The 23,842-nt window shown below is 40.8% G+C and overlaps 1 protein-coding gene across 1 annotated transcript in view; it reads left to right on the forward strand.

Annotated features, from left to right (window-relative positions):
• LOC146798239 (solute carrier family 22 member 6-B-like) overlaps positions 1–23,842 on the forward strand; it is a 1,062,737-nt gene that overhangs the window by 128,072 nt on the left and 910,823 nt on the right. The window contains exon 2 of the mRNA XM_085625517.1: positions 9,763–9,866. Within this exon, the coding sequence (XP_085481643.1) occupies positions 9,763–9,866 (104 nt within the window). The remainder of the gene's footprint in view (positions 1–9,762; positions 9,867–23,842) is intronic.

Below are 23,842 nucleotides of genomic sequence, written 5' to 3' on the forward strand. Positions count from 1 at the left end.
ACACATGTTACTGCTTATGTATTTTGGGTAATTAGTTTGAAAAATCTGTTTAATTCAAAGTGCATTATTGATTTGAATTAAAATGTGTAGACTTACAGTCCACAAATAAATCACAATTATGTATTTACCAATGAAAATAATACTACCAGAAACATGCAGCGTAATTCACCTTTCTTGCTACATTTAGATAACCTAGCCACATAATTCTTGTAGCCCTGACAATGGTAAATCTTGTAGAGGTGTTTGGGGGATGTCATTATGACTAGAAAACCTGTATTTCACAAGCAACTGTGAAATATTTCCCATATTTCACAGTTCCCTATGTGAAATATGGGTTTCTATACTACCACATGTTGTGCAATTGTGCAATAAAATCACCCAAGCTTGTAGAATAGATAGATAGATAGATAGATAGATAGATAGATAGATAGATAGATAGATAGATAGATAGATAGATAGATAGATAGATAGATAGATAGATAGATAGATAGATAGATAAACGGGTTGTTATCAGAGATATACAGTTACTGATAAGTGGACAGACAATTAAATATTGATGGAGGTGCAGACACAGAAACAGATATAGACAAAGATAGAGATACAGACATTTATTAACAGATAGAAGATATATTATAGATAGTAGAATAACGAGATATAAATAGTAATAGATGTCTCTTACTGTTTCTTCCTTGATTCCTCTGTTTTTACCTTTCCCTGGCTTTCTTTGTCTACTCCTTTATCTCTATCTTTCCCTCTCTACCTTTCTTTCTCTGCCTATCTGACATTCTGTTTCTCTGAGCCTCTCAAATCTGTCTCTCCTTGTCTTTCCCTGCCTCTCCTAGCATTTCTTATCTTATCCTTTGTCTCTGTCCCTGTCTTTATCAATTGTCTTTCTTTCTCTTGTCATCTCTATCTAAACTCGTCTCTATATGTCTTTCTATGTCTCTCCCAGTCTTTCCCATATTTCTCTCACCCCATTATCTTACTCGTATTTCACGTTTGTTTGTTTCTCCCAGTCTTCATATCTGGCCACTGGTCTTTCTTTGCCTCTGTCTTTCACTCTCTTGTTTTCTTTCTCTCACTTTGTCTTCCTGTCTTTTGTCTCGGGTTCCCCATGTCTTTTGTGATATATCACTCCACCTCTTCCTCCTTCTCTCTTTCCATACTTTCTCTCTCCTGTCTTTTGCTACCTCTTCATCTTGCTGTCTCTCTCTGGCTTTATACCTTTTCTCTCACTCTCCTTATCTCTGTATATTGTCACCTCTGTCTTTTTCTGACTTTGCCTCTTTCTAGCGTTCTCTTTTTTCTCTTGTTTTTTTTTTATCCCTGCCCTCCATCTCTCATCCCTCTAGCTTCCTCTCTATCTCTCTCATCTTTCCCTATCTTTTCCTCCTTGGGCCTTTTAATGTGATGGATGGGTGTCTTTTTCAGTCTGGTAACTAGCTGGATCACATGAGTGCATGTTTATTAGGTCTTATAGAAGCCCTGGTGCATATGATTCCTGGATCTCTTACAGGCCTTCTTATATTCACAACATAAATACAATATGTTTGACATATCACATTGGCAATGTTTTCTTTTTAAAACTTGTATTTGGAATTGGTGCAATATTATGCATTAAAGAAGATAGTAAAAATAAAAACTAACTACACTAGTTACATGATTGCTGATACAAGTTTAGGAGTGCATTTTAAGGATTCATGAGGGTTGTGCTGTACAGGTTCAACGTCATCACCGAGTACATATGTAACAGTAGACAGTCTGTATCTGGACTTTTAAATCATTCATATTATAAGGTAGAATAACACTCTTCTAATGTAGTCAGTCTCATGTCTTTATTATCCTTTGTGTAAACAGGTATTTATTGAAACCCCAAGAGACTGTTGTAACATATAGGTCATTGGTTTGAATCCCGAACAAAGCCAACTCAGTTTTTTCTTCCTTCTGAGGAAGATAACTTGGGTTTGGTTAAACAGTGTAATAGTAATATAGATATGTACAACACTTTGAATTTGAAATTGCAAAATAGGTGCATACTTGCAAATATTGAAACAGAACAAAGCCTCCACAGACATCTAGGCACACAAAAACCAAAATGCCTACTAACACAAATGCACAAAGACCAGGCACAGACCGCCTGCAAATCAGTCACTGAGATACACAGACCAAGAGACATATGGCTTGATATATCGCTGCCTTATTTTGCATTTCAGGAAGGAAGTATAAAGGTGGTAGACCTAACAGAAGAGTGGAAACAGGGAATAAGAGGGAGAGATGAGGAATCTGTCTTATAAATGGCATGACTTTACTCCAAGCGGGGCAGTGTGTGGTAGGTGTTTGCTTGTCAGAAAAACCAGAACAGTAAAATAGGTTGCAGTATAAGAAAAAATGAGGGCAACAAAGGCAGAAAGTATAAAACAAGGAGGAGTTATGTGACATTCACTCATTTCCTCATTTCAAGAAGAAACTTAAACTTTTTCTTCTCAATAAATAACCAAACACTCCCCCCTAAATGATCCGATTGCTCTGATGGTCCACTCCCTCTGTTTAAATTTGAGCATCATTACCTTGGTGGGAAATATGTGCCTCTACTCTCCCCACCCTTGGAACTCCCTTCCATAACTACTGCAGAACTATATTGTTTGCATATCCTACTGTCTATCATATACCTATTTTATATATGGTTGCTATGTATTTGTACTTACTCTTTAGGTAACTTGTGTAATTGCTGCAATATCATTCACATATCCTACAGTCTACTTTATACTATCTTTTTATACTGTCACTTAGTACTCTCATTTGCTCTTTATGTAACTCGTGTAATTGCTCCTGTGCTATAAAGCACTCTGTTACCTTCGGATCAAGTTTGCGCTATACAAAACTCGATAAATAAAATAAATAAATAAACAATGTGAGGTACAGAGGCTCTAACAGCTGCTTAGAAATGGTAAACAGACTACAAGAAATGTACTCACCCACTCACTATGGTGAGTGAGATTTTATCAGAGCAAGCTATTTTTAGGGCCACCTAGCCCGGTCTGGTGAGAGAACTTTAGCTGGGAATGAACAGGTGTTCTCGTCATTAAGAAAGTGAATGAGCAATAAAGACGCCTTCAAATTTTTTTTATCTTGTCACATTTGCTATTCATTTAAAGACAGAGGTCAAATGTCAGCTTATGTCTTCTTATAAATTGGGGAGATTGGTGTTTACTTTTTTTTCTTGGACAGCAAAGTTAGTTTTATAAAGTGAACTGTTTGTGACAACCAGGCAAGCACATAATACATAAATACCTTGTAAATTATATGTATAAATATTTCAAAATATATTACCGCAATTATGAAAGCACTTTTTTCTAACTCTGAAGTTTGATGGAAACAAAGATCTAAATAGAATCAAACCAAATCAGAATACTTTACTTTGTGATGTGTAAATATAAAAAATTTGCTGAAACCTGATGTCCTCACATTATTGTTTGTACACTATGTCGTTTTATCAGTAAAACTTCAAGTCAGTGGGAAGGTTTGTGGCAGACATGCTGAACTCACATATTTTAAGGTATGTGATAATGGAGAAAAAGGAGACTTAGTGAGATAAAATATTTGCCTACGATCACACAATTTGATACAAGTTTATGGGGCCAGGTATTGTATTGTATTGTATGGAGTTCTTGTATTGCGCAGCTGTCACCCGGCGGGTATCCTGGCGCTTAAAGACCATAATGAAATTAGGACAGTGAGAACCGGCTGAGCTCTTAGTCAGGAGACTTACTTCCTATTCCTGGCAAATAGCCAGGTCTTAAGGTTCTTCCTGAAGCCCATCAGGGAATCGGCTTGTCTGATGTTTTGGGGTAACTCGTTCCAAAGACATGCTGATGCTGTACCAAAGGCCCTGCCTCCCATCCGGGCCATCTTAACTCTAGCAATAAAAACCAGGCTTTGACTAGTAGATCGAAGAAGTCTTTGGGCTCGTACCAGAAGAATCTCTCTCGCAGGGCTATCGGGCCTGTATTATGGAATGCCCTATATACCATGCATAGAGACTTAAAGCTGATTCTGTCTCTGATGGGCAGCCAGTGAAGGTCCCTAAGGCCAGAGTAGCAGAAGAGCCACGCTGGGATGTATGACGTAACAACGCGAGTCATTACAACGCGCGCAGTTACATCGCATTCGTTATAACGACTGCGATGTTACAACGCTATGCCATTACAACGCAAGTCTTTACATCGACTTGCGCTAGATGGCGTGCTAACATTAGAAAAGCGTAATTTACTATTCCAACTCCAGTCCACTTAACAGTAGGGAAGGTGTTGGGATAGTAAACTACACTATTTGTAATGTTAGCACGCCATCTAGCGCAAGTCGATGTAAAGACTTGCGTTGTAATGGCATCGCCTGGTTACATCGCATTCGTTGTAACGACCGCGATGTAACAGCATCGTGTTGTACTAAATGCGATGTAAACGATGTTTCCCGCCACGCTCTCTATCAAGAGCCAGTTTGGCCGCCATGGACTGGACTCTTTGCAGCCCCTGCAAGATGTATTGAGGGGCGCCCAAATACAGGGAGTTGCAATAGTCCAGTCTGCTCAGAATTATACTTCTAACCGCTAGGGGTCTAGCCTCACTGGGTAGAAGAGGGAGAATTTGCGGAAGGGCTCTTAACAAGACAAAGCATGTGCTGATGGTTTTATTGGCCTGAGATTGCATCTGAAGGTCCTCATCCAACATAACACCCAGGTTGCGAATCGTGTTTGTTGCCACTATAGGATCATCCTCCTGCCTAAGCCTAAATTACCATAGTAGGGGTTTAGACCTTCTTGCTGCGGAATATACAGCAGCTCTGTCTTCCCCCCATTAAACTGCAAGGAGTTAGCCTTCAGCCAATCCGAGACCTGGCCCATCCACTTCTGGAAGATGTTCATAGGCACTGCGTGCTTTCCTTCCAGGTAGAAAAGCAGTTGAGTGTCATCGGCGTAATTGACCAGGTCGATCCCGTAAGATTTTATAATAGGGATCAGAGGGCGTAGATAGACATTGAAGAGGATCGGACTGATTGCCGAGCCCTGAGGCACTCCATAGCAGACCGGAGACCTCGGGGAGGCAAATGGCGCCATGGTTACCGCCTGTTGTCTATTTGCCAGATAAGATTGCAACCACTTCAGGACACAGCCCCTCACTCATTACAGATTATTACAGGTAGGTCAGGTAGGTCAAGTAGATTATTCAAGTCACTAGAACTGCATGCCTGGTAACATTTTTCTGATTTTTCAAGGCCTGATAAACTATTAGAGAGATGCCAGAGAGAGCTGAGCACGATAACCACGAACTAGAACACACAGGATGGCATGTAACCAACAAAGACAATTCACACCTCGTTCCATACAACACAGATACATACAGTCGGACAATAGGCTATTTATTTGAGCTTTTGTGGTGAATCCCAAAATCTGCTGTATAGTTGTATTTTAGGAATGACTATTGTAAAGGATCCAACAAGCTTAGTGATGTATCATCAGCCACAACTTTAGTCCAAACTCCTGTGGGGGGGGCTCCCAAAAGTTGCCTTAAAATGATTTGATTAGGGTTACTGATCTTGCATACGATATACGCGCCACAGCATATTAATGTTCCCCAAAACTCCACGTGAAAAATCCACTCATCCTGCCTCACCCTGTAAAATTGTGATTTACAATTATATTCATTCTTGAATTAACATGCTTTAAAATACAATTTGTTGCACATGTTCAACCTAAATTCTCGGGGAAGTTTTTTAAAGCAGTACAACCTAGCCATAACCTTCTCTTGACGTTGATATTACAGGGGCCATGCCTCCATCCAACAAAGTATTCTTGGTTAGGGGCCTGCGCCTCCCTAACACAGGCATAAAACTCCTGTCATTTCCTTTTTCTGTGTGTTACGTAATCTGCATCACATAAAAAAAAAGGAAAATTCCGTTAGGGATTGTTTTTGTGCAGGAAGGGGTCCCTGCACATAAACAGTTGTGACTGTAAAACAGGCACCCTTGCACCATGGTGCAAGGGTGGCTTCATTGCGTTAGGCAGCACACAGTGCGCCATTGCAAGGAAGTAGCAGAAAGGCCCCATATCTTTGTAAATATGGTGCATTTCTGATATCTCCCTTTTATGCAATGTACTGTAGGCCTTGCTGCGCTGCATTGCGAGAAATGTTAGTAAATCTGTCCTTTCGTATTCATGGTGTCATAATGGGCTCCATGTTATGAACTGCATTAACACTAATAGGAGTGCCATCAAAAAGTTTTGAATTGAATAGTTTGCAAGCAGGTGTAGTGTCTATTAACTATTATGCAGCTAAACATGCTTAGTTGCTTTAAAAAAAAATGTAATAAACCCATATTGTGGTTGTTAGATTTATTAGGCTAGATGACTTTTTAATTTTGGTCAGTATGATAGCAACCATTGGTTTCATTTTGGGTGGTAGATCGTTAACTGCCCCCCAGGGACTCTCTGGGTCTAAATCTGCAGCTGAAGCAATATATGGTGCTGAGCTTTCGAGATGTTTACACACCAAACACTTCTCTTTAGCATCCTGAACCGAGGAAGCAGTCCATGGAAAACTGTGCAGCCTCTCCCAGTCGACCCAAATGAGCCTATTTGAGTTGGAAGTCACCAATAAAATGCATGTGGCAGCGTTCACACCTCCAATTGTATGGGCAAAGATGTGAGTTAAAGAGGCCACTAGAGATATGTTAGTTGACCTCTTGTAATCGGATCATGCCACGACATTTTCAGGGGTATTTCATCTTAATAATTCTTAACCTGTCAGTGTGACTAGAGCCTAATTCCGGAGACATTTCAGCTTTAGTATTAATTCATTAGCAATACTGAGAGCATTTTTGGTGTGGTATTGTAAACTATTGTTTTTCCAGTTCATTGGGGCCACCTTACCGTTTTTAGGTCGAGCCTAGCACAGCGCACATGCGTTGCTCTATGGGAAGCTTCTTGTGAGCACTCCCCACTGTTCCTAAACTTCTCCATGGGAGTTAGTTAACTCCCACATATTCAATTGGCCTTTGCGTGTGGCTTTCAGTACTGAAAGCACGCGAATGGCCAAAGACGGCATCATGTCCCTCCTTTTCTTTTAAAGTTAACTTCCCTGGCTTAGGGAGCTCGGGAGCGAGCAGCGGCATGCATTGTGCCAGCAGCATACCTTCCTTATAGTGATCTTGCCTCACGTTCCTAAGTAAACAAACACGCTCACACGCTCGCTTTCGTGGTCGCGTTGTTTCAACTTTGTTTTTCAGCCTATTCAATGTGCGCGCACCACTCCCGGTCTTGTTACATTTTTTTTATGTGCCTGTGGCACCTTTCAAATTCGCCTCCTTTGAGACGTTGCCAATTGCATACTTGATTGTGTTGTGATTCTGTCTTTGCTGGCGCTCCCACGGCTGTGTATAAACTAATAATTTTCCTTCACCAGTCATGTTTTCCACCCACAGTGACTTGGCAGGCAGACATTTAGAAGTTCTCCTCCTGTTCCATAAACCAGGCTTCACCACGGTCTGAAACGTCTCTAATAGAGCGGTTTCAGCAAGCAGCTTTTTGTAGTGAGATGGGGATGACCTTTTTGAAAATCTGGCTTCACCTGCAGTCCTAGCACTTTCTGGGCTTGGCTTGCCTGGCCAGAATATTAGTTATTGATTCCATTTGCTCATTCTTGTAATGAATCTACCCCGAGCCAAATGATCTTTTGCGTAATTATTAGTGAGAAAACTGAAACCGAGCAGTGAAATGGGCACTGTGTGCATGACCGTTCTTCGTATAACCCGGTTATGTCAGTGCAGACACTTTGTGGATGTGAGTGGTCACCTTCAGCAATTTGTTGCTGCAGCGAGACATTTAAAGAGGTGATAATGCGGCCCAGAAAAAGCAAACATCCCAATTAGATGGGACAGACTTCTGTCTGTATCAGGAAATAAAGCCCTTAAAACTTTATGTAATTTAAAAAGGTTGACAAGAATCTTTTTGTTTTTTGTATTGATTTTTTTGTCTCCATACAAATTTGTGTATATATCACTGACAGTGTTCCGAGTGCAGTATCTTTCAACAAGGTTATTGTAAAATTAAAAATACCACTGACAAGTTGACTTCTTAAGATCTAATGTTTATATTTCAAAGTACCTCTTGGGCTGCACAGGCAGGTTAATATACAGTATGGTATACTCTGCTGCAGTGCTGCTTTTTAATGGACAGGGGTGCTCCATAGGCCTCTTTTGAGTGAACACATTGTAAGCCTGAATCAGAAATCAGTGTAAGAGGTGTGCGAACATATGACGCACACCTTTCATTACATACGTGCGTACTTTTAGACTTGCTTTCTGTTCAGCACAATGTTTTAGATGGTGCATCCAACTAAGTGTGTTTTTCTTTGTAATTTAGAAAGGACAGCAATACTAAAGTGGCTTTCCTGGACTTCAGTGCTAGACCAAATATAGAAGTGTTGTTGGCCAACATTTTGAAGAGGAGCTGGCACATAAATAGCGGTTTTATCAACTATGTTAAAACGTCAAAATCACTAGACCGTTTCACATAATTAGCAATATTTTCCATTAATCTCATAACATAATGCATAATTTCACTGTTTTGCCACAATTGGCTGACCCTGTCATTAAATTTTGACCTCAAGCTTCTACATAATTGCAGTGGACTTTTATTTTGTGGTACAAAATCTATGCGTTCCAACCTTCCACTGTATTTCACTTAGGCCATTTATCTGACTCAAAGGAGACTATTTGAAATTCGGAAAAAAGCCAGAAACTTTTAATTTCCAGAAGGATAATCCGTGTTGGATTGCAGCTGTCCACCATATCTAACTTTTTGCTGTAGGCTTTGTTATCCTATTCAAAGCTCAGCCCTCCCTTCACAGAGCTCTTTGAATAAACAGGCAGGCAACTTGTGCTAGAAAAACAGGAAATGCATTTTTTAATCGAGGTTTATTCATTTTATTTATTTAAAAAGCAATGCCTTTAATTTATCTTATAAGGTCCCAAAGGTGAGACCAATTGGCTATGCCAATGCTTGTTTAAGTATTTTACTGGGCAGAAAAAATATCTGGACTTCATACTGTTTTCTCTTAAAGTTGAAAAATCCCTCTATATCACATTCGTTCAGGGAGTTTGTCTTTTATTCCTGCTACAGTAAGAATGGCTTGAGAACCTTCAGACCTATCTCCTTGTTTCACCAGTTTGGATGAGAATGTTTTTCGTGTTTTTGTTTATTGCATGAAAAACCCCGAAGATATCAGATCTAATGGCTGTTGATTGAATATGGTATTTCACGCTGAGCCCCCTATATTTTTTTAAAGGTATGGTTGACCCTGTACTTTATTTCAAATTCCGTATATAAAACATGGGATAAAATAAGACATGTGACTGAGGTTAATGTATAATTATTTAGTCCTGTCAGTGATGAGAAATTGCTTTTTGTACTCATCTGTTGAATATGGGGATGAGTAAGGTTGTGAGGGTTAATAGGTCATGCAGTGCAAGATGTATTGGAGGAAGTAATGAAGTGTTTTTTATTGTACCATGGGTGGCACACTGCTTTAAAATGATCATGTTTAATCTACTCTGCTTGGTTTATATTTTATGATGAATTGTAGTGTGTTGTCTAGAAATATTTAATGTGTGAGGTCATGGCTTCTTCACACGTTAGTTACTGCAATTTTCTAACCAGTTTCTCTCCCTCTCTCAATCTCTCCTTCTTTTTTTGTCTCTCACATACAGTGGGATCTGGTGTGTGACCATCGGTCTCTGAAGCAGTTGGCTCAGTCCATCTTTATGGCTGGTGTGCTGGTCGGGGCAATCCTGTTTGGCAGCCTGGCTGACAGGTCAGAATACTGGACTATTGGGATTTGTCTGTTTGAACAAATGTACATCCAAGTTAGAGCCATAAATAGTTTTAGTTTCTTGCCCAGTCTTCGATGCTTGCCCATTGTCATTGCTTGCCCTGTCGTTGTTGCTTGCCCCTCCCTCTCCTGCATTCTTGTTGTTGCCCCATCACTCCCACCACCCTGCTGCATTGTGTTTCTCCTCCAGTAGTGCCCACCCTTTTCCCACATTGTGAGGCTTCTCCCACCTCTTCCACTCCACTTCCACTTGTATTCCTTGGTCCACCGGCAAGGAAAAGAAGCATTGGCAAAAACAATAGGTCTTGCCCATGTGAGAGCTCTTGGCTTTGTCAATGTCTTTTAACCATGTTGTACAGAAGCATGCCTGCTGTGCCGCCTGGTTGAAAGTTAGGGAAAAAGTGATATGATGCAGCTAGTGCTGGCTGCATCATAATGCATTTTTTTCTGGTGGGAGGGTCGAGGAGGACGGGGCAAGCAACACATGCAGGCTAGGATGGAAGGAATGGGTCAAGAAACACAACATAGGAGGGTGGTGGGAGTGACTGGGGCAAGCAACATCACATGCGAGGGGTGGGATGAACAGGGGAGTAGAGGGACAAACACACAGAGAGGAAGTGAAGCTAGCATGCACGACTAAAGAGATGTAAGGAAATGATAGTGACTTTGAAGCCAACCAGTGATAAGTAGTAGGTAGACTCCCTGTAAGCTAACAAAATGCCTCACAAGCGACAGAGCATGTGCTGTCTCAGGCAAGACTTAATAAAAGACCTTTTAAAATTTAAACAACTATTAAACATATGCCATAGCCCTTTACAATTATCCTATTTACAAAATCAGTTTGAAGTAATGTGTCTACACATCTGTATTTCAGTCAGACAACCTTATTTTATTCTTTATCCTCTTTTTTACAAAGAAATGTAAACTAGCATTTTAGACATTAACTGTATTTATTTAAAGAATTATAAAGTATAGGGAGGTGTGGGATTTGGATCAGCCATTTCAAACCATTGCCATTTATTCGTTTTTTCCATGGCTTGCTATTGCTTTGTTGGTCTGTCCTTAAAGGAAATGGCATTTTGAGGATGTTGACATTGTCCTACTTATATTCCCAAAAGATTTTGGTAATGGGATCAAGCTGCCTTGTTGTTAAAATGTAGATGCAACATGAGTTGTACCATGATTTTGAGATCAAGCCTGTTTTCTTTAATGTACTTACTTTGATGTCACTGTGACATTTTACATGCTGATTTATGGCTTCAGTGCTTGCTGTTTGGATGCTTATGCCTTCCACAACTTGAATTCACACTGCCATTCACTAAAAGCTCTTGCCCGTTCATTTGTACGTCTCTCATACTAGACAGCTTTTAGATGTCTGCAGGAGAAAGCCTCTTGTGGACAGAACCAAGAACTTACAGGGAGCCTAAAGCCTGCCCATCACTTACCATTGGTTGGCTTTATTGTCACTCTCATTCATTGCCTAATTTGTAATATAATAAGTGCTGGTGACCAAAGTTTTGTTTAAAAGCCTGCGGCTGGTGATAACGAAGGTCTAGGTGCTGAATGCCAAGGCTACATAGTCTTGATTCCTCCACCTTAATTCTTTAATCTAGCATCAAGCACGCCCTCATTCTTTATCTCACTCTTTCAGGTTCCTTTTTATCTATGCTTTCTCCCTTTATAACTGTTATCTCGTCTTTCTCTTCGTCCTTCTTTCCCCCTTCTGTGTTTTTCTCTCTCTGGCTCTGGGTGAAAGACTGATGAGGAAAAGTAAGTGCCGGTCCTCGAAATAAATGCCTGTGGGCCCCACCTTCATCAAATTAAGCACTGCTCTCATTGCTTGCTTCTTATTTGATGGTTTACCACCTTCTTCTTGTGTTGCCCCCACCCTGGAGCATAGCTTCTTTACCATCTTTTTGATCGGATGACTTGCCTTCTTCCACTGCACTATTTTAGGGAATTACTTTTTACTTTTTCTTTCGCCACTCTATGAGAGTGCACTTGTGTTCTTGTCCTCTCCTTCATCTACTGCTTCACCCTCCTAACCATCCCAGCGCACAACATGTTACTACTTCATTTCTCCCCCCAAGCCCATCCATTGCTTTTTCCCCCTCTCCCTGCCTTTTTATCATTTTAAGTTTCAAAAAGGTAAGTTTATTAAAAGTATGTCAAAGAAGAAAAAGACAAAATATTCAAGTGACAAAGCATCAAAAATAAACATTACAAAGCACAATATTAATGGTATATGGACAAATAATCGCATTGGAAGAGAAGGTGCATGGCAATAAAGGGTATAAGGAGAGAAAAACGAGTACGAAACAAGAATTATGCAGCTAGAACAAAATTACAATATATCAAGTAATAATTAGAAAAACAGCTAAAACAAATAAATCAAGGAGACTGAGCAACTTCCTGAACACAAGGTATTAAAGCAAAGGATCTGTTAGCACTTTCATCTAAAACGCTGTAACTGGAGACGCAGTCTTTTGTGCTTCAAGGACATAGGAAAAACAAAAGTTGTGTCAAGTCTGTGATTATGACAGACAGAGTACCACCAGGCTAAATATGAGAGTTTAGAGGCATGCTTCCAGTTTTTTGTGATCTGCTGAAAAGCAGCAGCTACTAAAAGATCAATAATTTGTGTTTGAACTTTGGGTTTGTTCCAACTAAGAGAGAGACTTCCTAGAAAAATATTTACAAATGTAAGGGGGACGCTGGTCCTAAAAATGCAAAAACAACAGTTGATGGACAGAATGCAGAACAATGTCATACATTCACCCCAGTACAGAGATCTGGGTCTAAATCCATCATTTTTTTGCTCACCATGCCATTCCAGTTTGAACACAGCCATATGCAAATCAGTCTTGACCCTGTGCCTCATGGGAACAGTCCAGCCCAAACTGCCAAGCCAGGTCCTCCCTGGACTGGAAACAAGCATCCTAGGATCGGTTTTGGGGTTTCACCCCTCTTCAGCCAGGATAGCTTGATGGCCAGGTCTAAACTGGGGTGGCATGGTGAGCAAAAGAATGATGGATTTAACCCAGATCTCTTGACTGGGGTGAATGTTTTGATTTGTTCTGCATTCCGTCCATCAATTGTGTGTCTTTTGCTTCTCGTCCTAAGTGCGCCAGGTATGCCCAGACGTGGGTCCTGGGCTCACTGTGCCACTGGAATCAAGCTATCCTGGCTGAAGAGGGGTGAAACCCCGAAACCGGTCCTAGGATGCTTGTTTCCGGTCCAGGGAGGACCTGCCTTGGCAGTTCGGGCTGGGCTGTTCCCAGGAGGCACAGGGTCAAGATTGATTTGCATATGGCCAGGTCTAAACTGGGGTGGCATGGTGAGCAAAAGAATGATGGATTTAACCCAGATCTCTTGACTAGGGGTGAATGTTTTGATTTGTTCTGCATTCCGTCCATCAATTGTGTGTCTTTTGCTTTCTGGTCCTAAAAATAGCATTGATTTGGGTCCAAACTGAATCCCAAAAACGCATAACATGAGGACATGAAAAAAGTGATGTAGATCTGCCTGTGAAGATGAGCAAGACCAACAAGTGTTTGGAGCGTCAGTATGCATTTTATGTAGGGTAGCTGGTGTTAGCAGTAGCCTATTATAGATAAAGAAAAGAGTTTGTGTGGTACTAGCTGCTCTGGATGACCTTCTGATCTTTAACCATATTTTATCCCAAATTGATATGGGTCAGTGTGTATCTAGATCAATCTCCCAGGAAGTTTCAATCTTTGTTTTAGTTCTGGTTAAGGAATAGACAAGTTTAAAGGGTGGAAGCCTTAGGTGATCTAGACAGAATATTTGACCAAGCGTGATGAATTGTTGGGGAGGAAAGAGGTAAGGATTTAAAATATGTGTGGGAGTCTAATATGGCAGAGCGTAAAATTGAGAATTTATGTGAAAATGACGAAGGTAAGTGAAAAAGAGAATGAGCTTTGGAAAAAGTCAGAAAGACGTTGTTTTCAAATAACTGATGTACCCACAAAATGCCTCTATTTTTCCAAGATTTCCAATAGATCGGTTTCTTCTTAATGCAAATAAAATTGTTATGCCAGATAGTGGAATTGAGAAAAGTGTTAAAATCATGTGGTTCAATGTGAAGTAGTTTATTTAAACTATTACATGAGTATTTAATAATTGGAGTATGTAGACTTTGCGGTTTTCTCGTAAAAGATAAATATTCTTGAAAGGAAAACGGAGAAAGGAAGGAGTTTTCTATATCAATCCACAGAGGTAGATCCGGAGAGGGACTAGATACCCATTTGGATACATGTTTTAATAAAAAAGCTTTATTATATTTGGGAAAATCAAGAAAACGGACACCCCCTTTAGATTTCAGATGCGATAACTTTAGTAGGGACATTCTAGGTTTTTTGCTCAACCATAGAAAGGAGGTAAGGATGGAGTTCATTTTGTGAAACCATTTCATAGGGATAGAAATTGGAATGTTAGAAAGAAGATAGAGGACGATAGGCGGTAGCATCATTTTAATGGTGTCAAGTCTTCCCCACCATGAGAGATATAAAGGGTGCCATTTGGTCGTGAGGGAGCTAAGTTTTTCAATGCATTTGTTGAAATTTAGAGAGACTGATGATTTAATGGAGGGGGTGAACCAAACACCAAGATATTTTATGTGAAGGGGGTTCCAAGTGAAATTGGATAGGGAAAAGTCTTCTTTGAAGGTATACTTAGATAAAGGCAAAATTTCACACTTGTTATTTAACTTGTAACCGGAGACTGAGGAATACGATTTAACCTCCTTCAAGAAGGCCGGCAAGGAGTTTTGAGGTTGGGAAAAGAATAAAAGAACATCGTCAGCATAAGCAGCTAATTTGATGTGTAAAGAGTTAGAGGTGTAACTTGTAATAGACGGGTTCTGTCTTATTTTAGACAAGAAGGGTTCCAAGGCTAAGTTAGAGAGGAAAGGAGATAGGGGACATCCTTGACTTACTCCTCTATGAAGAGAAAAGTAAGAAGAAGTAAGACCGTTGGCAAAAATGGCGGCTTTAGGACTCGAGTAAAGAAGAGAAATCAAATAAATGATTTTTGGACCAAAACCAAACCATCTTAGAGTCTGAAAAATAAAAGGCCAATGTACTCTATTGAATGCCTTCTCAGCATCTAGGGCAATGGCAGCTAAGGGTGCTGATAGATTTGGTGATTTGGAAATGATATAAAAAAGAAACGAGTATTGTCATTAATAGATCGACCTTTGACGAAGCCCGATTGTTCCCTACCCAAGAGATGGGGGAGAAAAGATTCCAAACGAAAAGACTTTGATTTTTTGACTAGGGAAATGGGTCGATATTTTTTACAACAGCGAGGATCCTTCCCCTTCTTTAGAATAAGACACATTAAGGCGTCCATAAAAGTTCCGGAGGAATTACCCGAAGAAAGAAAAGAGGGGATTAAAGAATGTAGCATGGGTATTATAATTTGGGTGAAATGTAAAAAAAATTTGACAGTGAAACCGTCAGGTCCAGGGGCCTTGTCTTTTTCAAGAGATTTAAGGGCATTAAGTAATTCAGTCTGAGTCAAATCAATTTCGAGGAGGTCCAAGTGTAGAGGCAGAGAAGAGAGTTTGTGAATTGAAGAGAGATAGAGGGCAATATCGTCCTCAGTAGGATATGCTTCAGAAGTCTAAAGTTGTTCGTAGAATTGAACAAATTCTTGAAGGATATCAGGATCTGTGTGTTTAGAAATATTTGTATCCGAAAGTATGGATTCAATATGAAGTTTATTCAGTTTGGTTTTTAAACAATTGGCTAATAATTTGCCGGATTTATTTTGGCCACCATAGAATTTGGCACTATTTTTTAAGAGAAACAAAGAGGCAGCATCAGTTGTATCTTTATTATATTGAATCTTGGCATTAATGAGGTCAGTTAAACAATTTTTCGGCTTGGAAGTGTAGTAGGTATGTTCCAAGGTCTTAATTTTCAAAAGAAGTTCCTTATTTAAACCCCAAGCAGCTTTCCGTTTAGCTGAAGTATACCGAATGATAAAATCACGAGCAGAAGCTTTAAAGGCATCCCATATTATATAAAAGGGCAAATTATCAGTATTATTTAGAAGGAAGTATTCATTGAAAAAAGAAATAAAGGAAGTATTGAAATGAGAGTCTAGAAGCAGGGAATTGTTATAACCCCATCTCCTGGGAAGATCAGAATGAGGTAATAGGTCTAGCAAAATGGAGACAGGGGCGTGGTCAGAAATGAGTATAGGACCTATATCTGCAGAAATAAGAGATTGGGATATATTGTGTGATGTGAAAAAATAATCAATTCTGGATTGGGTCTGATGAGGTGAAGAGTAAAAAGTATATTCCAGTGAGGACGGGTTGCATAATCTCCATGCATCAGATAAATGCAGTTTTATAGTTTGCGTGAAAGTTTTATGTGCTTTGGAGGGAGTAAAAGGGGTTGTAGATTTCCTATCTAGAAAAGGGTCAAAAACTTGGTTGCAGTCTCCATCCAAGATCACATTACTATCAAAATGCTGAAATATCAATTGATTTAAATGGGACCAAAAAGGAGCATCTCCAGAAGTAGGGGCATACACATTAAAGAGAGAGAGAGGGATACCGTCAACCTCCAACTTGGTATACAGCCATCTACCTTCTTCATCTCTCTCTTGCGAAATGAGGGAAGTTTTCAGTGATATGTGAATGAGAGTGATGACACCATTACGCTTGCCGTCTCCAGGTGAGTAGAAGAGTTCACCAACCCAGTTTTTCTTCAGTTTTAAAGATTCAGATTCAGTGAGGTGGGTTTCTTGCAGCAAAACAATTTTGGCATCCAATTTAGCTAAATAGGATAATACCCTTTGTCTCTTAATAGGGGAATTTAAGCCTTTAACATTCCATGTAAATACCTTTAAAACCATAGATCAAGGAAATAGAATAAATAATACAATGAATCAATCATAATGCAAGTACCATTCAGATATAAATGAGATGCAAATAGATGGAAGTAAAATTTGAAGCTTAGAAGAGTGAAAAAAGAGGAAAGAGGGAGGGAAGAGAAATCATGTATGCAAAGAAGATTGAGGTGAGAATAGAAGAGTGATCGTAAGTATAAGAGAAAGCTAAGAGAAAAAGGAGTGAAAGGAAAAGGAATGAAAAGAAAAGCTGCTATGAAAATGGCAGAAAAGGCAATAGAAATGACAATGAGAGAAGAAAAAGAAAAGAAATGGAGGCAAAAAGATCAAAATAGAGAGGTAAATTACATACCAATGAGAAAAACAAAAATGACATACTTACAAATAATCTAAGACACATGTAAGGCGGGGAGGGATGAGGCCACATGGGAAAAGGACACATCCCGACAACAACCAGGGAGGCAGGAAGGAACGAGAGCCGACGAACAATATAACATAAGGGAAATTACAATGGAGGAACAAGGCCTGCAAGGGAAAATGAAGAGGTTAACGAACACTCAGAACAAAACAACTAGGCTAGGAGGAAACAGTATCAACAAACAAGGAAATATAAAAGAAACCAACAACATTATATAAGAAGAAATAAAAATCTATGCACGTTGAGAACAAATGCAATTACTTTTGATACAATGCGGAAGATGAGGAAGTATCCATAGACTAAGTGACAAGAGTTGAGAGAACTTTTCAACTTTATGGGATCCTCGTATGTAGCAGTCCTATTTAACCCTGGGCGTAGTTCGCGTAGTCGAGCTAAGCGAGGCTACGCAAAGCTGTAAAAGCGCTACATGAGCTACTCGTAGCTACGTGAGCGTGCGTAGTTGCTTGTCCCGCCCGTTCGCAATGCATTTTTCTTGTTCGGGAACGTGTATTGCGTGTTCGGGACGCTGTTTGCGTGCTCAGGGGATAGTATCTCGCGAACTTTCTCATGCGGTCGCCAATGGGTGCGGCCATCTTGTTTTTCACTTGTCCCGCCCGTTCCCGATGCCATTTTTCCTGTTCCGGGTCGCGTATAGCGTGTTCGCGATGCGCATTTCATGTTCGGGAACGCGTATTACGTGTTCACAACACTTTTTCGTACTCGGCGGGAAATATCGCGCAAACTTACACATGCGGTCTCAATGGGCGCGGACATCTTGTTTTTCACGCTATGCTAGGGTTCTGGGTATGCTTTTCTATCCTCCCTCTATCTTTGTTATCCTTAGGTTTTTACACTATTTTTCTGATCTTTTTTTATTTATTATCTATCCCTCTCTGTCCCTAAGTCTATATTTTGCATTTTATTTCTACTTTTACTGCGTATTTTTTACTTTTCTACTGTTTTATATTACTTCCTTCTTTAAGCTCCTACTTCTTCCCCGAACTTTATTATTTCCTTCTAAATTTTCTTTTCTGCCTCCCGCACACCCCAGAACCATGGCTAAGGGTACCACCACTACAGGCTTCAAGGGCAAGGTGCCTGCGCCCAAGAGCCGCCTGCCTTGCGGCAGACTGCACCCTGCTGGGGTGCAGGCCCGGGAGCTTTACTGCGAGGTGGAGGAGGCCGCCCTTGTTTTTTTTGTGCAGCGCCACCTCTCCTTGACCTTGGCAGCAGGCGGCAGGCCTGGCTCCGGGTACCCTACCCAGGAGTGTCACCGCCGGTGGGCAAAGGTGCGCCGGGCAGTGTCTTGCTGCTCAGGGGTCCGGCGCACCCATTACCTCCTGGACCTGCTAGGTGTCGAGCTTGTGGGGCTTGGTGAGTAGCTAATATGCTAGAAGTATAAGTATTGTGTATCATTTTTTTCCGAATAGCAAGAATGCTGCTGCTTACATTGCAGGTAAATTACTTTTTAAAATCTTCTGTGATTGTAGGACACAGGTGCTCGGCGCTACTAATCTTACTTGTTTGCAACTTTGCGCTTGCTTGGGCTGATTATGCAAGAGTTTACTTTAAAGAACTTAAGTTAGGTAATGCTATTGCTAGAGAGACTCTAGTCCTTTCTTTGTCCTCCTGTCACTAAGAAGAGATAGTGGTGGATGGATTGATAGTTTTAGTTAGTATTAGTTGGTAATTTTTTAGCGGTCTGCGTGACACATCCTCTGTCACTGAGATCTGCATACCTCAGTCCTTAGTAGAACCTTTTGTAGTTTGTTTAGTGAGTGGTAAGGCTTAGCAGTGTCAGTAGCAGAACATCAGACGCAACCAACCAGTTGGTACTTAGGCTTAGTTAGTATTCTGGAATTAGAATGGAACACTGGATTAATGTTCATAAATAATAACTAGATGGTCCGCAAATCCCGCAATACTACTAGTCGACCATCTTAAAAAGGTCAAATTTATTGCTATTGTTGTTTCCATAAATGTGTTTTGGAGCGTTTTTAAAAATATTTTAATTGTTTCACCCCACTCATCAATGTTTGCCTCTTTCTTTCTTACATCTTTCATGATCAGCACCCAGGGGCAAGAAGACGGGGTCGTCTGAGGGAGCAGCTGATGGCCACCAGGACCGCTCCTCTACCAAGGGCTCTGCTGCTGGCCCCCCTGCTAGTCCTCCTGTTGTTAATATTAAAATAATTATACCTCCCTAACTTTTACTGCACCTTATTTTTTCCAAACTATTATTTCTGTTTCCTAATTCTATTTTTTGCAACATCTTCTTCGATCTAGACGATCTGTTTCTAAATTCTTGTTATCACTGGCTCTAACTGCCTCTGCTATGACTCTCTGTACTACTACTATTAGTCTGTCTGTAGCTAAGCTTGCCCAGTTGGCTACTCTTTATTTAAAAAGGTTTTAAATAAAACTCAGATTCACCAATAGACCTAGCCACTGAGTCCAGTCCTTTAGGTTGTCCTCTTCTAGTCTTCTTAATCTTGAGGCTTTTTGGCAATTCACACCAACAAAATGCCCAACCAGATATTTTACTATTTTTGATAGGCTAGGACATACTACTGTTGTAGTGATTCTGCACATACACAAAGAACTTTGCAAAAGAAAATACTTAGGACGTTGGTGATAGGAGGTTGCACCTTCCTCACACCTCAGAACCCACAATCCTCTGACCGACTAGCTATAGTGTCTCATTAGCTCCCCAAACCCCCTGAAGATACTCAATGATTAGACAACCCAGAACATAACACTCCCGAACTCTGAGAGTCCCGGAAGGTATGCACACCCTTTTGCTTACTCACTCGTGTAAGTTCACACCAAATACCACAGAGTCTATGTAAGTTCAAAAGGTTTATTTCCAAATAACAAGATCTGTACGTTGTTCTATAATGCAGTATAGGAATACGAGCCAGCACTAACAGCAAAATACATAAGATTAAAACAATAAACAATGTTACAAGTCCACAGAAGACAAAAGGGGAAATTATGATAACTGAACAGTGGTGGAAGAACCACCCTCCCCTTGTTAGGAATATAGTTTATATAAATGAAAGTCTGAGCAAATTCTGGGGACGCCATGCCTCACCTTAGAACCTATAAGTACTGGACATCATAATAAGCTCCGCAAAGCCCTGGTTCGTAGAAGGGAATCTTCCGTCTGTAATGAGAAAAATGGTGCACTTTAGTATAATGCAAGCCTTTCTCAGTCGTGCCAAAAAGTGTAGCATGTAATGGCTAAGCAATACAGACTGATCAGAAATCCATAACAAAGTGGCTTGTTTTAGACCTTGTACGCATCGCTCAGACAGTAGCAGTATGAGCTCATGTGGGCTCAAACTTCTCAAAGGCGTCTTACACAACAACAAGCTGTGAGGTAACGTGCGCAAAAATAAAAGAAACAAAGCTAAAATGGTTGCATCATGGCTCAGGCTAACTTAGCAAAAGACTAGAATGACCCTAGGGACCATCTAACACTACTAGTGTCTACTCTACTGCTCTGGTACCCAATTTGTAGTAGCGATGTATATTGTATATATTAACTTTTTTTCAATCTTGCTAGTAAAAAAGAATAAATGTGGGAGGATATGGCATCTTAAAAATGTGTAATGATTTTTCTAGGCATACTTCTGACCACCAGTGCCGGGGCCAGCGGCGATGGAGACACGGCCACTTCGGGGGGGAACAGAAGATGCGGCAACTGGAGGAGCTGCAGGGGGTGAGCGGTGGTAAGTTATATTTCTTACTTATTGACATTAGACTCGCTGCAAGGATGTGCACTGTACTGTTGAGACTTAGTAAGTAAGAAGTTGTTGTGAACAACGGTTGAAGAAGACACCCTTTACTTAGCATTAGCAATAGCATTAGCGGCGAGAGTTGTGTAACCAATGGCCTCTTCTATCTGACTTCAACTCAGCTATGAAAGTTTTATGGAGAAGACTAAAAGTCAGATCAGATGACCTTGATGAATGGGTTGAACGAAAATGGAAAGAAGGGTGGAATGAGAAAGGACGGGCGAGATGTAATATTTATGACTGGCAGAGATGGATATGTGGGATGCATTCATAGGTGGCTGATGGGAATCAGATGCATGGGGATTGAAGGATGGGTGGAAGGTGAAAGAAAAAGATGCCTGCCTGGGTGGATAGCAAGAATCCTACGGGGTGTTTGGGTCAAACTCAAAGCCAAGGCAAGCAAGGAAGGAAGGACACATGGGTGGTGGTTTAAAAAAAACAAAAAGAATAAATGTTTGTTGTTGGTGAAACAAACTAAGGTTTGCTGAGAGATGAAGAATGATAGACGTTTACTTTGAATGGATGGATGCCTGGATGTGGATGGTATTCATCATAGACAGCATAGGTGGAGACTGTCACTGGATGAAGAGTCTTAGTTTTTTAGAAAATGTAAAAGAAACCGCGCCACAGTAGCAAAGCCGGGGAGAATAGAAGTTGTATTTTCAGAATACTCCCTTGACTCACAGTAGTTTGCAAGCACAGCATATATATTGTGTATGTATGTAGTTATCATTATTAAGCGCCTTCCTCCGACTCCTAGGCCCACTCCGTACCTATGTTAATTTATTTTTGAAATTTCGACTGTGTCAGCTAGCCTGCCATGGGAGGTCTATCGGCTGGTTAGTTACAACATCAATCAAAACAAAGTACCTTATGCATTGTCGTCCCACATATATAAGCAATGATCATGATTGGATCAGATATCATCTGCCTTTATAGTCAGGGCAGGGTGAAAGTGACATTGAGCAGTTGCCCTTGATGTCACAGAGTATGGCCAGTGCCACCTGTAATAGAAAAAAAATCAGAGCTTCCCCACCTGCAGACAGTAGTAAATAAAACTAATGTGAGTCTGCAACTCTGTGTCATCATGACTCGTGTATGTTTGTCTTAGGCGCAAGCTGACTGAGCTGGCATGCCGGCTACAACAAGGTTACGTAATTTCGCTAAACTAGAGAGACCAAGAAGACTAGTGTACTACTGTTTACTCGACTCCATATTGGTATTATAATGCCTGAAACTCCCACAATTGTTAGAGGACAAGGAAGTTCGAGGATAGATACTTACCACAAATGTTATTTACTGTGCTTGCTAGTGCTACTGTGCCACTATGTGTTCAATTAATTTTGTGTTACTGTTTTGCTAAGAGTATTGGTTACAATAGTCTTTTTCTTTCTTGATATAGCTCCTCCTTCCCAAGCAAAACCAACCAGGAAGGAGTTAACAGCCATGGCCCGGCGCTGGAAACTGGAGGCCATCTGCCAAGAGTACCAGCGGCTGGTGGCTCAGGCGGAGGAGGAGGAGGAGGCAGCAGCAGCTGCAGCCTCCTCCAATGCCCCAGCCAGGCCCCGCTTCCAGTGGTACGGCGCGGCGGTCAGAGAGCCGCCTACTGCTGCACTGTAACATCCACCACTGCTGCCCCCCACCCTGGATGCAACTTCAGGGCATTTTGCCGCCATATGCTCCTCCGAATGACACGCCTAGAGGATCACCTAGAGGAGCGGGTCAAGATCCTGGTGGACAAACATCTAAGAGCCTGCAGAATCTAAGAACTATGACCCCGTTTGATTGCCCCTTACTTATTCCTTTTTTTGGTGGGAAGGAATTGGGCATTGGCGTTGGGGTTTATTATTATGGATATTGGTTGGACTTTTTCCTTTTGGACATTGGTTGGGGTTAGGGAGAGGGATGGGTCAGTATGTTGTGGGATAGTTTATTTTTGTCAGGGGAATACATTATATTTATACATAAACATACAATGTTAATATTTTGTGGGGGGGTTACTGTTTTACAAATTTACGTCACATGGCCTCCTTGCTGCTGCAGGGCCGCAGCCAGTGTTTGATTTAAATAATCTGCCGATTTTGTAACACACAAACAGATAGATGCGGTACCCCTCACTGAGTGATTTGTCCTACTGGTACTGTCAGTCTCTCCTCCTAGTCCATTATACCTCCCCCAAACTTATCTTACCTGTGATTGATGATGATTAAGTTAGGCACAGCGATGGTTGCATGGCGATGATGGTTTGGTTTCCCAAGAAAATGGAGATGCCATGGTTGTGGTGGTAGTAGTAGACACTGGCAGTAGCATTGGCAAAAAAAGAAAATGAGACACTCACTCGCCTGAGAGAGACTGTGGGAGGAGTAGAAGAATGAAGTAAAGTACAGTACACAAGAAGACTGCCAAACAAACAATAATGTTGCAAATGCTAAAGCAAAATAAAATATAATGGTGGCGGGGACAGCCTAGTACAACAAGTTACAAACTGTAGTTGTGTCAAGTCACTCAACACAATCGTAACCTTTACTGCTGTGTAGGAGGATGTTGATGATGAATCCAATCAATGCCAATCAATGAATGGATGGGAAGGGGGGTTTGGGGAAAGGTTTGACAAAGAAAAACAGTACGCATGGACACAAAAGCAAAACACAATCTTGGCAGACGACCATCATATCCATAAATCTGTTAAGGGAGAAAAAGGAAATGCATACATGATGAAGATAACTTGATGGTTAATGAGTAGTACTTACTAAGGGGAAAGGTTTGACAAAGAAAAACAGTACGCATGGACACAAAAGCAAAACACAATCTTGGCAGACGACCATCATATCCATAAATCTGTTAAGGGAGAAAAA

The sequence above is a fragment of the Triturus cristatus genome, chromosome 9, assembly GCF_964204655.1.
Source record: "Triturus cristatus chromosome 9, aTriCri1.1, whole genome shotgun sequence".
In the NCBI taxonomy this organism is placed as follows: Eukaryota; Metazoa; Chordata; class Amphibia; order Caudata; family Salamandridae; genus Triturus; species Triturus cristatus.